We start from the raw sequence: 14,288 nt of genomic DNA on the forward strand, positions 1-14,288 counted from the left end.
AATAATAATAATAATAATAATAATAATAATAATAATAATAATAATAATAATAATTTTATTTGTAGACCACTTTTCAAAAACCCAGTTACAAAGTGCTTTACATGGACAGCAAAATAAAACAGGCAGATCATAAAAAAGCAAGTCAAGATAAAGAAGTAAAACATATTTTAAAAGACAAAATTCCCCTAAAAGAACACTAAATTAATACAATTATTTTAAAATATATTTCTTAAGACGGTTAAAATAAAGTCAAATAAAATTCAGATAAAATCCGGGAAGGCTCTGGATTTAAAAGAGCTCACTGACTCATCAGAGCTGATCTCCTCTGGCAGAATAAATTCATTAGAGATTCGATTAGTAAAACATTATACAAACTGAACTGAATTAAATAACAATTCGTATTAAAACCCACAAACGAGAGCATACTTTTGTGGTTTTGTTATAAATTGTATTCCACAATTATGATTATTGTGTGCAGCATACTAAATTACTAACGAAACTAAAAGTTCCATCATTTTAACCATTCCATCGCTTTGGAAGTGTTATACAGTTATTAGTATAAGTTCTTCGTTTTTTTCAAATGAAGTTGTGATGTACTCTTTTCTCTATGTACTTGAACGCAGCGTCAACCACCAGCGCGCAGTGACTGACGTCGAAGCACGGGCGTGGACCGCAGCGGCGGGTGCATCGTGGAAAGTAGGTGGCAGGCAGCTTGGGTAATGATGGGGGGAAGGAGATGGGGATGAAAGGCGTGTTGGGTAAATTAGTCTGAGCTCAGTCGGAGGCAGAAAAATGTGACTGAGGAGGGCTTTGATGGGTATAATTGTACTACAAAGAGCTATAAAATTCCCCCCTACATTTCAGCTCCTTTTTCCTCCACAAGACACATGGGTTACACTAGAGGTCTCTCTTCTATAAGCACACCGGTGTCTCCCCCCAACTGCAGTTATTCTCCAATCTGAACCCGGACACATATGGATTAGCTGTTAATAGATTAGAGTCCACACTGGTGGTTTGGCTTATTGATTATGGTCATAATGACAGTGTGTTTAATTGTATAGATTTTAAAATGCATTTAATTTGAACCCTCCTGTTATGTTACGGGTCAAATTGACCCTTTTTAAAGTCCATTTTAGGCAATATGTGCCTTCCAAAATCTGGGCAACATGTGATAGAAGAGGTGTTAATTTATCAACATCACTTCATAAAAAGAAAAAAATCAAAATGTAAAAAAAAATAATCAAAAATCTGTCATGCAAAACTATTGTATTTATATTTATGTCTCCCAATATACATTAAAGCAAGTTTTAACATGTATTTTGAAGAAAAACGAGCAAGTTATTCTCATTGAACCATGATCTCTGAGAATTAAAGAACACCATTGCACTAAATATTGATTTAAATGGTTAGTAATCGAGTTAAAAATGAGATTAAAATATCTTTTTATTGGAATGTTTTGGGGTTGTGACACTTTTGGATAATTGAATATTCTTTGGGTCAAATTGACCAAGGAACATTGTTGCTGTTACAGAGAAACAAACATAACAGGAGGGTTAAAAAACAATAGCCTTACACACTTTGTTTACAGTTTTTGCGTGCCACTCAAATGTACCATGTGAGGTCTTCTTCAATGTGTCCATCTATTTATAATGCTATGCATCTTAAATGACTATTTATAGATCTTTAATTTCTGCCTGATTGTTACCCTTCAAACTATCCCTGCATTAAACTTTTCCTTTCAAATGTGGCGACTTTCTCATGCATCTGCAAAAGCAGTATGGAGAAAAAAAAGGAATTTTTTGTGCGGCCTGGTGCTAAGTGATTGGCTCAGTGTCTGTTTGTAGCTCCAGCTCTGAAGGTATTTCCTGATTGGTTGCTTTGAGCACTATGGGTCACTGTGGAAGCCCACGTACAAGCATGGTCATTCAGTGGCCGTGAACACTGCTTGATTTTCATCTCGTTGCTTGCATGTGGAGGCTCAGAGGCAGAGAGACCTGCGGTGACTTGGGGTTGCTATGGCTATGAACTTGTTATTGCCCAGTTGTCTGCTTGTGATACTGATTTTTCTGCTGTTACATGGTGAGTTGATGGATTTTGCTGTTCTTTATGTTTCATTCAATTCTCCAGAGAAATATTGAAATCTAAGAGTCCAACTGATGTATTTGAGTGTTCAGTATGAAGGGCTGGTAGGTTTTTCTCCAATAAAACAGTTTTCTTATTTTCTATTACTATTTTATGATGTTTAATCTGACTTTCCATTCAGTAGGTGATTGCTCTCAGACAGAACCCAATCCCTGTAATCCAAGTTGTGCTGGTGAGAATCCAAAACCTTCCAATTGATACTTTTTTTAATGCAAGTTATTTGATCATTTGTATGACAAGAAATGCCATTATAAAAACACCACTTTTCTTGATTTCTTATGGTTATTAATTCCTTGTCCGTAGGGTTTTCTAGTTCTGACTTGTCCTTTGAGAGAGGGGTAAGATACACTTACAGATATAGGACAACAATAACCACAACGCTTTATGGCTCCAGCACTGGCAGGAATGGACTGGCTTTGGACTGTGTGGTTGATATTGACGTTGTTTCAAGGTGTCATCTCATGATGCAGGTCAGCCTTAATAAAGTGTTTGAGATAAATCTATGTCAAGTTTTACAAATTGCTCATACATTTCTGCACATGCTTGTCCCATAGATTAGGAATCCACAGATAAAGCGACTTTCTCCCCAGAAGGAACACTCAGTGCAGCGTCTAAAGAGCTTGAGGTAATGGGCTCTGGATTTAATTTGTTGTGTTTTTATAAGGGATAGTATACAGATGAATGCATGTTTTCTTTTTTCTGTTCTTTGTCCAAAACATCGAAAGTATGAGTCAGGACCTTTTAGGAATGCTACGACTGTTTTTTCTATGAATGTGATACTCAGTTCAGACGTCCCACTCGTCTGTGTTGCCGGGTCTCAGGGGCATTCATCTGGTGTTTTTATTTCCCAGGGATTCACTGGAGAGAATGCGCCTCAAGTTCTCCCTCCAGGGGGGAAAGGTCACAGCCCTCTGTCTCCAGGAGGGGGAGCAGGTGTGGGCCCTCAACATCAAGAGGGCTCTACTGAGCATGCTCCAGACCTCCCGCACCGCCTCCAAACAGGAATTAGACAAGGAGGTGAGGGTTGATGAGTGCTCTGTTGTTGTGTTTAATACAGACCCCATGCTGCAGTCTGAGGTCTTTTCAAAATAAAACAAGTGAAACAACTACCTCTTTAAGTCTGATAAATACCACATCTATTCCTGCAACACAACAACAACCATGATTAATGTAAACAAGCCATAATTTAGTGCTTTTACTGGGTGATTATCAGACTTTTCTCTGATGACTCTTTCTCAGACGGATGTTTACGGGACATGCACCAGCAGGTATGAGAGGCGAGGACCTGTGCTGCTGAAGAGCAGGGATCTGAAACAGTGCCACCAGTCCAGACTAGAAAACTTCTGGCCACATTCTGTACCTGTAGCTGAAGACACAGTGAGTTTTCCTCTTCTTTTTCTGGATTAAGAATTTATAGAAAGTTAAGATCTATGATTAAAAACTTATATTATAGTTATTATTCAAAGTTTATTCACTCAGTATATCTAAATATTAGACTCATACAGTGAAATTAATACATTAATGGATCAATAGTACTGTTTTTGAATTGCATTAGTGGCAGTTTGTGTGAAATAGCATGTTGACGAAAAATTCAACATATTAAACAAAAGAAAGACATGTTGGATTGCACTGTAACACTTCAACAGTTGGATGTCTTTCATGTTTTAATGTTGTTTGTGTACTGTAATCTTGTTTTGCTAGTTGCTGCAGTCAGAGTTGCACTGTGCTCAGAGGTATGGATCCAAAGTGATGGAAGAGGTCAACTGCACTGAAATAATTTCCATGGCACCATGGACCAGAACTCCAGGGTTGGTGAAGACCCAAACAGTGTCCACCCTGCTCCTGCTACGAGCACAACCAGGGACTCCTCCAGACACAGGTCAGGAATAGTTTTAACATAACTGTACTTTAGAAATTAGTTTTACGAAATGTATGTTTTAAGAAATGTATGATTTAAAATAATTGTATTCTTTTATGGGAACTTTTATGTCTTTTAAAATATATTTGATTTCTTTATCTTGACTGGTGTGATTTTACGAACTGCCTGTTTTATTTTGCTGTCCTTGTCAAGCACTTTGTAACTTGTTTTTTTTAAAAGTTCTCTACAAATAAAATTATTATTATTATTATAAGTGCAAAAATCTGCTCTCTTAAATGCAGATATGTTTGGTCCTGGAGTGCTCACTGATCTGCAGTTTGAAGATGAGGGTGCTTCCAGGCAAGGGAGAACTAGAGCGTCAACGCCCCAGCGAGCCAGTCAGACAGTCAGGATGTTATGTAGCCTCACCTCAGACCCACAACGGGTAAGTCTGAGCAGGATCCAAGTTCAAACTACTTTACTCTGTAAGATATATGAAACACTCTGCCTGCAGTATACTTTATACTGCAATATGAATCATTTTCAAGTAGCCAGTACCCTGCCAGACCTCTGTTGGCTTATTTGTGTTTCGGATTTGTAGCCTAACTTACTCTGAGGCGTTGCTGTGTATGAGCCAATTATTTTAATGCTTTCTATGCACAGGAGGTCAGTTAACTTCATCTGGCATCCAGGGGTATAGTCTGTTTACATGGGAGGAGTTCAGAGGAGGCTGTCAGAACTAAAGCCAGACACACTCAGAGGCTCAGTTACTGTGTGGGGATCAGGTGATTGATGAAATGAAAAAGTGTTTTCACAGTTCTGCAGGAGGCAATTCAATCTCAACAGCCAGAAACCATTTTGTAAAAAGAAGAGTAAATTCCATTTAATTTGTGATAATTACAATGTGAGCCCACATATGTGTTTGGATATTATGCCCTCAGGTATCCCAACAGTTCCTTCAACTGGCTTTCCAGCTGAGAGATCTGACTGTTCCTCAACTCAAGACACTTTGGCAAGAAGCCTCTTTCAGGTGTCGCAATGACTGGTCAGTGTTTCCTCTGGGTTTTATAACCGAGAATTTTCAGCTCTTTATCTCCATGGTAGTGTTTATGGTGCACATTTTCACACTCAGCATTAAAGTTGATAATATAGGATAAGATAAAACCTTGTGGTTGGCCAGTAAAAGGGTTTTAAGCTGAGTGTAATTTTGTTTATGGGATGTGGGGGAAAAGGCAACTTAAAGCTGCTGTTGGTAGTCACAGAGTAAACATCTGTTCAGAGAGAGGGACTTCGAATGTCAACACTACCCCTCCCAACCAGATTTCCTCTTAGCCCCCCAACACAGATCGGCGTGTGCAGTCATGATAGTGCCGGACTCATAACCAATCGGAGGACGGAGTAGGGGCCGCCCCTTAACCAATCAGGACAGAGGATTGGAGATTAGCTATGATTGGTCCGTTATAACGGGAACGAGGGGAATAATAACATTGCTTGATACAAAGGCATTGGAAAACACAGAGATTTTGCAATAGTCTCAAATTACTTCACTTACCGATGCGTACCAATTGGCATTATGACCTTTTCTCAAAACCAGCAGAAAAAAAGTAACATTTATTTACACCATTCCTACCAACAGCAGCTTTAACCAGAAATTACCAAGACAAAAATACTTTGTGCCATGTATAGCTAACCACATAATATAGAAAATACACCTCAGTCATAGTGGGCATGTTGATTTGCCCAACGCAGGTGTAACCAATAACATCATTAACGATGCTCTCATTACAGTAAACTGTAGGAGTCCCTCTTATAGAGAATTACTGTTTACAGCATTGCTAACTAGCACAAGGATACAGGACAGAGATACTGTAATAGTGTAATTACCACTTTTATTTATTTAAGTCTGACTTCAAGCTATAAGACAGCAGCAGATATTGTCCAAGTTAAGAGATAGCTCAGCTTAGTGCAGCCCTGTGCATTTTTTTTGTGTAAAACATAAAAGATACAATAAACATTTAGCTTCAGTAGAGTAACTTGCTAGCTGTAGCTTTAGCTTTAGTTGCTAGTAGGCATCCGTTGCTAGCTGAGCACAGAGACAAGCTAGCTGTTTCTCCCTTTTCAATTATTTCTGGTCAGCTAAGTTGACACAGCTGCTTGCAGTAGCTTCATAGTTAGCATAAGGACATGTGAGTGGGATTAATCTATTGATATTAATCTCAGCAAGAAAGTTAATCTGCAAATGTGTAAAACAAAAAAAATAGAACAAAGAAGAATCCAAAGTTATATATTAAGTTTAACTTTTTTTAAATGTCAAATGTTCTACTGTGCAGAGTATAAAAATAAACAGTATTTGATATACTCACCAGTAAAATATAGTTAATATTGAGTGATTTCTTAGTTCTGCATTTATCTTTGTAACATGATATTGCACTGTTTGATTGTGTAACACAGGCTTTATAAAAAAGAGAGGTTCATTCTGTTAATGACTTTGTGTTCAGGCAGCCTTTGTTGGACGCATTACCAGCTTGTGGATCTGAAAACTGTATCATACTACTAACTGACCTCATGATGAAAAAAGAGCTGGAGGAGGAAGATGCTCATGCATTTCTCACCACCATAGCCCTCATCCCTCATCCATCACCACAGATCATCAACTCCATCAATGTAGGAACCTCAGGGTGACTGAGTCACTGAATGATGTTTTTTGTGTGTTTTCTGTTTTAACTCCTGAGATATTGAAACCGTTGTTGAATGTATCCATACAACTACATATTGTTGTTATTTGATGTCGACCCAGATGTTCTGTATCTCTGCTCTCTGTGTTAGGTCTTACTGCAGGTCCCAGAGCTGCAGTCCAAAGCGCTGTTATCTGGATCAGCTCTGGTCTATCAACTGTGCCAAAAGTCTCACACCCCCTGCAGTGACCTTCCTGAGGTGCAGACCTTCATACAAGTGCTTGAGGAAATGATAAGGAAGGACTGTGAAGGAGCACAACCTACTCGTGACAAGGTCCTTTCAGTGAACCTACACTAAACCTGATGATTGGATTTAATTGTCTCAAGGATACATGTTTTCACAATCTCACATAAGACTGCGTAATTGACATTTTCCATACATTCTGTCTCCCAACAGCTTTTTTATGCATTGAAGTCAGTGGGTAACATCGGACTTTCTGCTCCAGTCTTCATTCCTCTGATGAACTGTATAATTAAAAGCCACTCAGCTGCACTGGAGCTGAGACTAGCTGCCATCCAGGCCTTTAGACGCTTTCCTTGCTCAGCTGATGTGAGTTGATTCTTTTGAAAGGCATTGAAAGGATTGTTTTCAGTCTTTGACAAGTTTTTCCTTTTGTTTTGTGAAGAATCAAAGCATTTAGAATGTAGAAGATAGAGTCTAAATAATGATAGTGGAATATTTAAGAAAACATATGAGTGAATGTTGACTCTGACAGAACATCACTTAAATGTCAATAAACGTCTTCAAAGAAAAAGCTAGCCTCAATGAGATGTTAATTGATTCATGATGAGTTGAGGTTAAGGCAAGCGACAGTGGAGCATCGGTGACTGACAGCAGTTTCCTTCCTCCAGAGATACGTGCTGTTGCAGCTGTACCGCTCCTCCCAGGAGGATCCCGAGGTCAGAATCGCTGCATACCAGCAGCTCCTGCGTTGCCCCGATGACGATGTGTTTGAAGTGGTGAAGACGACACTGAGGAACGAGAACTCTAGCCAAGGTTTGATGAAAACTTCTGTGGTTTGTTTGTGGTGACTCCCATAACAACCTTCTCCAAAGAATGAAGTGTTAAATACTTGTACTCGCCAATAGTGAGGAACTATTTTGAGTTTTATGCTGTTCAACAATATATTTCTACAACTACAAAAAACATGATTTTATCTAATTTTTATCTAAAGTTTTGTAGAGCTTAATTGAGTTTTCTAGATGTATTGGTAATTGATTCAGATTCAGATGACTCATCTTTTTGTGCTTGATATTATAAGCTTCAGTCTTCTCTTTCTGTAGTGGGCTCCTATGTGTGGAGTCATCTCACCAATCTCCTGAGGAGCGAAGACCCCATGAAACAAGCACTGATAGAGTCCCTGCCTGATGACATCATCAGCAGAGACTTTGAGGCCGAGTTTATGAAATATTCCTCCTACTCTGACTACACTGTTTCATCAGGTAATTCTGACATCCCTTTCAATTTCACATAAAGCAAAATAGCTATAAGTCATCTTAATTTCCTGAAAAATAAACTACATCAGTAAGTAGAATGGGATGTGTACTCTGATAAGCCCCATTTTTCCTTCTTTGTATGTTTCAGACATGGGAATTACAAATGTGGAAACATCTCTAGTTTTCTCCCCAAAATCATTTCTGCCAACATCTGCCACTGCAAACCTGACTGTTTATTTCCACGGTAGAGCCCACAACATTCTGGAGGTGACACATTTTATTTATGATTTTATTTTCAACTGAAAGTAAAAACATAAAAACTTTTTTTAAGCATGTATTGTGTCTCTTAAAAACTAGGTTGAGCTTCATGCTGAAAATGCTGAACCCATTCTAAAGACAATGTTTGGCCTTCATACCCCTGACTCTGGTGGAGAGGCGGTGGTTCAAAGTCAAAAACAGTCCAAAGATGCGATGAGGACAGGAAGAAAAACAGATGATGGCGGTGAAGGAGAAAAAGAAACGTGTTCATCCAGCTCCAAAAGTTATCTGGACCAGGCCAGGGCCATGGTGAGGTCTTTGTTTAAGGACAGTCTTACTGAATGGGCTGAGGGTCTGGTGGTGGGGGTTACTCATGGCAGCAGGTTGAAGATATAAGCTTGGCCATACGTACTGTTGTACAACAGATGGGGATTAGTTTGAATTACATTTTGGATGTTAGCCTTTTGGTCAGTATCTGTACCATCTACTGTGCATTTATTTCAATGTGGTACATTTGTGATTCAAAATACTTTTTCTAGCAAATATTGTTCAAGTAAAAATGCCCAGATTATGGATGTTGACAATAATTGTTTCATCATTTATCAATTTTAAGATAATTTCCATTATTTATTCATTTAATGACATTAAACATAAAGAAAATAGAAAAAAAAAGCTTCCAGCACTTTCAAAAGCTCAAACTGATGTCCTCAAACAGCCTGTCTTTGTCTTTGAGCAACGGTCCAAAACACAAAGACAAAACAAAACACAAATTGAAAGACAAAGAGAGGCTTGGCAACCTCACATTTTTTCATTTCTCTTTTTAAAGTTGTATTTTGAGGCATATTTGCCTTTATTTGACAGGACAGCTGAAGAGAAACAGGAAATGTGGGGAGCAGAAAGCGGGGGAAGACAAATGGGCAAGGCTGGGAGTTGAGACTGCGACTGCCGCAACAAGGACTATAGCTCCTGTATATGGGGCACACGCTTAAACTGCTAGGCCAACAGTGCTCCTGACAACCTAACACATTAGTAACCAAAACTTCAAACAGCGTTTGTTTCTAAATAACCATCATTTGGTTTTCAATGATCGGATAAAACAAAATTTGCACTTTTCAAGCCTCTGTAATATTAATAAAAAATGTGATTCCAAAGCTTTCTTACTTTATGTAGATGGCGTTTAAAACTTTTAGATGACAGATAAGCATAACATAAGGATAACATATTGTACTGTTATCTTCCAATACATATTTCAGTGTATTTATATTTGTAGTCATTTTTTCTCCTTTCCTGTTCTTTTATTGTGGTTATTCTGAAACAAAGCACCAAGGCAGAATTCTTATGTTGTAACCTATCTGTCAGAAGCCGGATTTGTTGACCAAGGCAACATTCAGATGCTCTAGCTGTAGTAAGTTTTAAGTTTTAAGACAAATTAGTAACTATTAACCTTTCAGTGTGTTCACACCTATAACAAAGCAAAAAGACTCCCCAGAACCCATAGCTAAACACACAGACAAGTAATGAAAAAAGGGTTCAGATTGCAGTCTTCACCACATGTTCTTGATTTGTTTGTTCCAGCTGTTTGGCAGGAGGAGAATGAAGGAGAATGGAGTTAAGTGTTGGCTTGGTGTAAAGGTGTTTGGGAATGAGCTCAGTGTGTTTACATGTGAAGATCTCCACAAGCAAATGAACCAGCTGTCTCTGATTGTAGCAGGACTGGCTGTCAAACTGCTCAAGGTATAATACATAGAGGTAGACTGTTACATCAACTACTTACTTTGTCTGACTGTCACGTTTTAGAAAGCACTTCCTCTGTTTTTAACCTGCAGTCTTCCCTTTGTGTCCTGCAGGGTCAGGAGGTCCAGCTGAGCCACAGAGCCGTGCTGATGACAGAGGAGCTAATTTTACCTTCTCTGTCAGGTTTGCCCTTCAGACTGGGCATCAACATGACCTCACTGCTTGCACTGCATCTGAAGGGCAACGCCAACTATAGGGATATGTCCCACTTCTTACTGACTGGATACATCAGACCAAAGTACTAACATATCTCCACATACCAAAGGGACTATACCTAGCGCTTTTACAGACTGTAACCTGTGTCTCTGTTTTTTTCAGCGCCCATGTCGGGCTGTCTGTCAGGATGGGGGTAGATGGGGCTCTGGGTCAGGCTGCAATGGACTGGCTTGCTGAGCTCAGGAGCTCCACCAGTCTGGATGGCAGCATTCAGCTGCAGGAGGGGCGAGATCTCAAAGTCACACTCAACACACCGGAGGACGTTATGGACATAATTTTTGTCAGGTTAGTGTGGACATTATACGTTCATGATTGAGTCTGGTTCTGCTCAGGATTTCTGCCTGTTGAAAGTAAAAAATGTCCTTGTCATTGTTACTTGCTAAATGCCTCCAAGTGTTGTGGTTCATAGGCATGTGCTCACCGTTTACACACCTGCATCACTGGCAAACTTGGGATCTCTGCTGCTCTCCAGTTTATAGAATAAGGGCTAGTTAAGCCTGTAATAAAGGGTTAAGTAAGGGTGTAATATAGGGGTAGGTAAGGATTTAATAAAGTGGCTTTAAAGGGTGTATTAAAGAGTATGTTAAGGCTTTAAATAAATGGTTAGTAAGGGTGGAATAACGGGTAATTTAAGGGTGTAATAAAAGGTTAGTTAAGGTTGTTCTAACCGGTAAGTTAGGGATGTAATAAAAGTTTTGTTAAGGGTGTAATTAAGAGTAATTAAATGGCATGATTAAGGTTAGTTAAGGGTTAGTCAAAGATGTGATAAAGGTTTAGCCTTTATTACATCTTTAAGATTACCAATATAAATGTATTTAAAAGATAGTTTTAGTATTTTGTTCCTTGTATTTAATTAGTATATACATGAAGGTAAGAAAGGCTAAAATCTAGCCTGTGGATTACACAGTTACCATCAACAAGTACTTTTCCTAACTACACTGAAAAAAACCCTCAAGTGGTCCATTTAACAGGCATTGATTTAGCATTTTCATCATGAAACAGTGCAATTGATACATTTGTTTAACTTTTTCCAGAGGAGTGCCTTGTTTAATTTTTTTTACTTTTGAAAATTAAAATGTATGTAAGTTGGTTTTACATGTCTGGGGATGGGATATCTGTGTATTTTTTTGGAATGGCACAAATAATTTGTTTCAGCTCTGGGATAAAAGCCAACTGTTTTGACTCCTCATTTAGTTCTATTTAAGGTTTTCTATTTTAGCCAAATTATGTAATGTTTCAACCTTTAATTGGTAGTGTAAGTATTCGACTCATTCATCAATCCAATACCATGGTTTAAATTTGTTTGACAAAAAGGCTACATTATAATGTAAAAACATCAAACACTTGTTTTTATTAAACTTTGTGTTGTATGTTTAGAATAAGCGCAACATAAAGTGTCACCATGCTTGGCTCCTTCAATAACTATCTCTTTTATTAAGACCCAAAATGGGAAAGAAAACAAGAGGCTCTGATTTGAGACTATTATCATTTATTATATTGCTGTTTCTAATAATAAAAGTAATGAGAGTGTGTGATGTTTGTGTTAACCAGCTCTAGAGTGTTTCAGCTCAGCGGAGACTTCAGAGAGGAGATCAAGGGGCCGAAGAGCCGAGTCCAGAGGACCACCTGCACACCAAAGACATGTAAGTGCTCACCTTTACTAGGACATTAAATAACATTTTATCTCTTCTTTTTCTACTCTATGTTTATGTAAGTACTAAATACTGCTGTCATCTAATGTTTAATTTACCAACCTTGAATAGAACTCTGTAGTTCTGCTTCAAAACATTTACGGGACAAATCATTCATCAGACACTGATCTCTGCATCCTCACAGGGTCTAAGATGGTCGGTTGGCAGCTGTGCTCCAATGCCTCTTATCCATTACTTGGCACAGGTGTTTCACTTCCCCCTCCAGGTCCAGTTCACTTCTCCCTCAGGCTACTTAAACTGGATAGAGGACTGCATTACTATCTGCTGGAAGCTGCATACTCTCTGCTCCCTCAGGTTCAAACACACACATAATAACCCTCTCTTTCATTCCATGAGATCTCCATGATCATAATGCTGTAAACATGGGTTGTATGTGTGATCTCTTAAACTCAATATTTCAGAAGAGCACTTGGTTCCCCAGAGAGGCCTCCCTCCACCTTCTTCTAGCGACACCTCAGTCCTCAATCCCCAGGGACATGTCTCTGGACCTGACTTTCAACCCTCGCCGATTTCTGCTGAGAATCACCCATCCACTGAAAACTGTCCTTGTACAAGGTTGGTCAGGGGTTGGTCCCTGTTGCCATCCCAGAAACCTAAACTATGATTGGCTGTTTGCTGTGTCAAATGCCAGATTGATGCTCAGATTAACTCTTAGACTATGGTAGCTTTCTTTGCACTTTGATAAAGCACATTTCTGTTTGTCTGTTGTTTAAATAGTAACTTTGAACATAAACCTTCAACCAGAGGATTTATATATAGCCAGTCTTTTGTGACACCATCTAAGGTTAAAAAGTAAAACAAAGGAATATATGTATGATAACTTATTGTAAGTAGTTCATTTAAAAAATGAATGAATAAATAAATGCTATCTGTTCTTCATACTTCATGTCACTCCTGGATTAGTCACTGCCGTATTAGGGCCAGTCCAATCAAGAATGTCTGGACACATCTGCAGTGGCGTGTCCAGAGGGGTGGCCAAGGGTGGCACTGGCACCCCTTGAAATCCAATTGGCCACCCCAGGGGCCACCCCAAAATCCTAAACTATTATTGGCTGTTTGCCTTGTCAGAGGTGGGGTTTCTGTCAAAATCTATAGTTTGGGATGAGTTAAAAGGCTGACAGTAGATTTCTTTATTAGTGCCCTCAAATGTGACTTTGAAAAAACATATTTTGTAAGTCCTTAAGGAATTAAGCTTAGAAGATTTATGCCACTTTGTCATGTTTTAGTTTTTTTTTAAGTCAAAGGGAATATAACAACTGTTTAATACTTTAATTAAAGTAGGTTGTGAATACAGAATGGGTAATGTTATTTATTTGTAAATGCACTGGTCACCTCTGCGTACGTGAGAGCCTCAGTTGGGCCACCCCAGTCAAAAAGTTCTGGACACGCCCCTGCACGTCTAGAGTAATAAAACAAACAAAGTAAAACCAACATTTGACAGAGTCTGTTGTTAAAAATCTGTTATATTTTTCAGGTCAACTTGAACATGAGAAAAAAAAGAAGACAGGAAAGCTGGAGCTGTTGATTGATGGTGTCCATTTTTATATCATGGTAAAATTTTGATTTTTATTGTGAATATTTTCTCTGTGAATAGATTCCTGGTCATAAAAAATGTTAATCCGAGTACATCTTTAGGGTTTGGTTGACACTCAGACCCTTCTGACAGAGCAGAGAACTCGCTATCGCCTTGAAGTCAAAACGGCTGCTGATGGACATCCCATGATCCTCTCTGCTAACGTCACTCGTGGACTGGGCAGTAAGACCAGCTTCTCTGCGTCAGTTAAGAATGTGTTCAGAGAGACTGCATCACTTTCAGGTATCCATCAGACACTACAAACACCAGACAGTATTGTGCAGTTATTATCTATAAATATTGAAACACTGCTCTTTTTATCATCAGTGGCTCTGGAGCGCAGGCGGGATGGCAGCAGCAAGCAGTACTCTGTAGAGGCTGAGCTCCTGTTACCAGGCGTGGTCGGCACCAGGATGCTTGGACTGATGGAGCAGAAGGGCTCACTATGGAGCTCTGCGCTCAGGCTCAAATATGGTCTCGGTGGTGAGTGACTAAGAGGCAGACAGCGTGAAGTTGACAGAAATTGTGTGCTTCTTCAAGTTGTTTATTGACATTTCAATGAA

The 14,288-nt window shown here is 39.0% G+C and overlaps 1 protein-coding gene across 1 annotated transcript; it reads left to right on the forward strand.

Annotated features, from left to right (window-relative positions):
- The first annotated feature begins 636 nt into the window (after positions 1-636).
- On the forward strand, positions 637-14,216 carry LOC117826673 (apolipophorins-like). Its single transcript, XM_034702925.1, has 26 exons — positions 637-696; positions 2,267-2,314; positions 2,446-2,480; positions 2,594-2,612; positions 2,697-2,767; positions 2,994-3,159; positions 3,382-3,519; positions 3,844-4,021; positions 4,303-4,445; positions 4,942-5,045; positions 6,499-6,664; positions 6,827-7,009; positions 7,133-7,285; positions 7,588-7,732; positions 8,020-8,178; positions 8,321-8,439; positions 8,530-8,739; positions 10,006-10,164; positions 10,278-10,462; positions 10,543-10,725; positions 11,992-12,083; positions 12,277-12,446; positions 12,554-12,707; positions 13,627-13,703; positions 13,788-13,968; positions 14,053-14,216. The coding sequence occupies exons 4-26, from the start codon at positions 2,604-2,606 to the stop codon at positions 14,214-14,216; spliced, it is 3,309 nt and encodes a 1,102-aa protein (XP_034558816.1). The 5' UTR covers positions 637-696; positions 2,267-2,314; positions 2,446-2,480; positions 2,594-2,603.
- The last annotated feature ends 72 nt before the right edge of the window (positions 14,217-14,288 follow it).

Source organism: Notolabrus celidotus, chromosome 15 (assembly GCF_009762535.1).
Source record: "Notolabrus celidotus isolate fNotCel1 chromosome 15, fNotCel1.pri, whole genome shotgun sequence".
Classification (NCBI taxonomy): domain Eukaryota; kingdom Metazoa; phylum Chordata; class Actinopteri; order Labriformes; family Labridae; genus Notolabrus; species Notolabrus celidotus.

Coding starts and splice junctions, on each gene's coding strand:
- LOC117826673 (XM_034702925.1), top strand. Junction 4,022..4,302: donor AGGGACTCCTCCAGACACAG/GTCAGGAATAGT, acceptor TCTTAAATGCAG/ATATGTTTGGTCCTGGAGTG. Junction 8,740..10,005: donor TGGACCAGGCCAGGGCCATG/GTGAGGTCTTTG, acceptor TGTTTGTTCCAG/CTGTTTGGCAGGAGGAGAAT.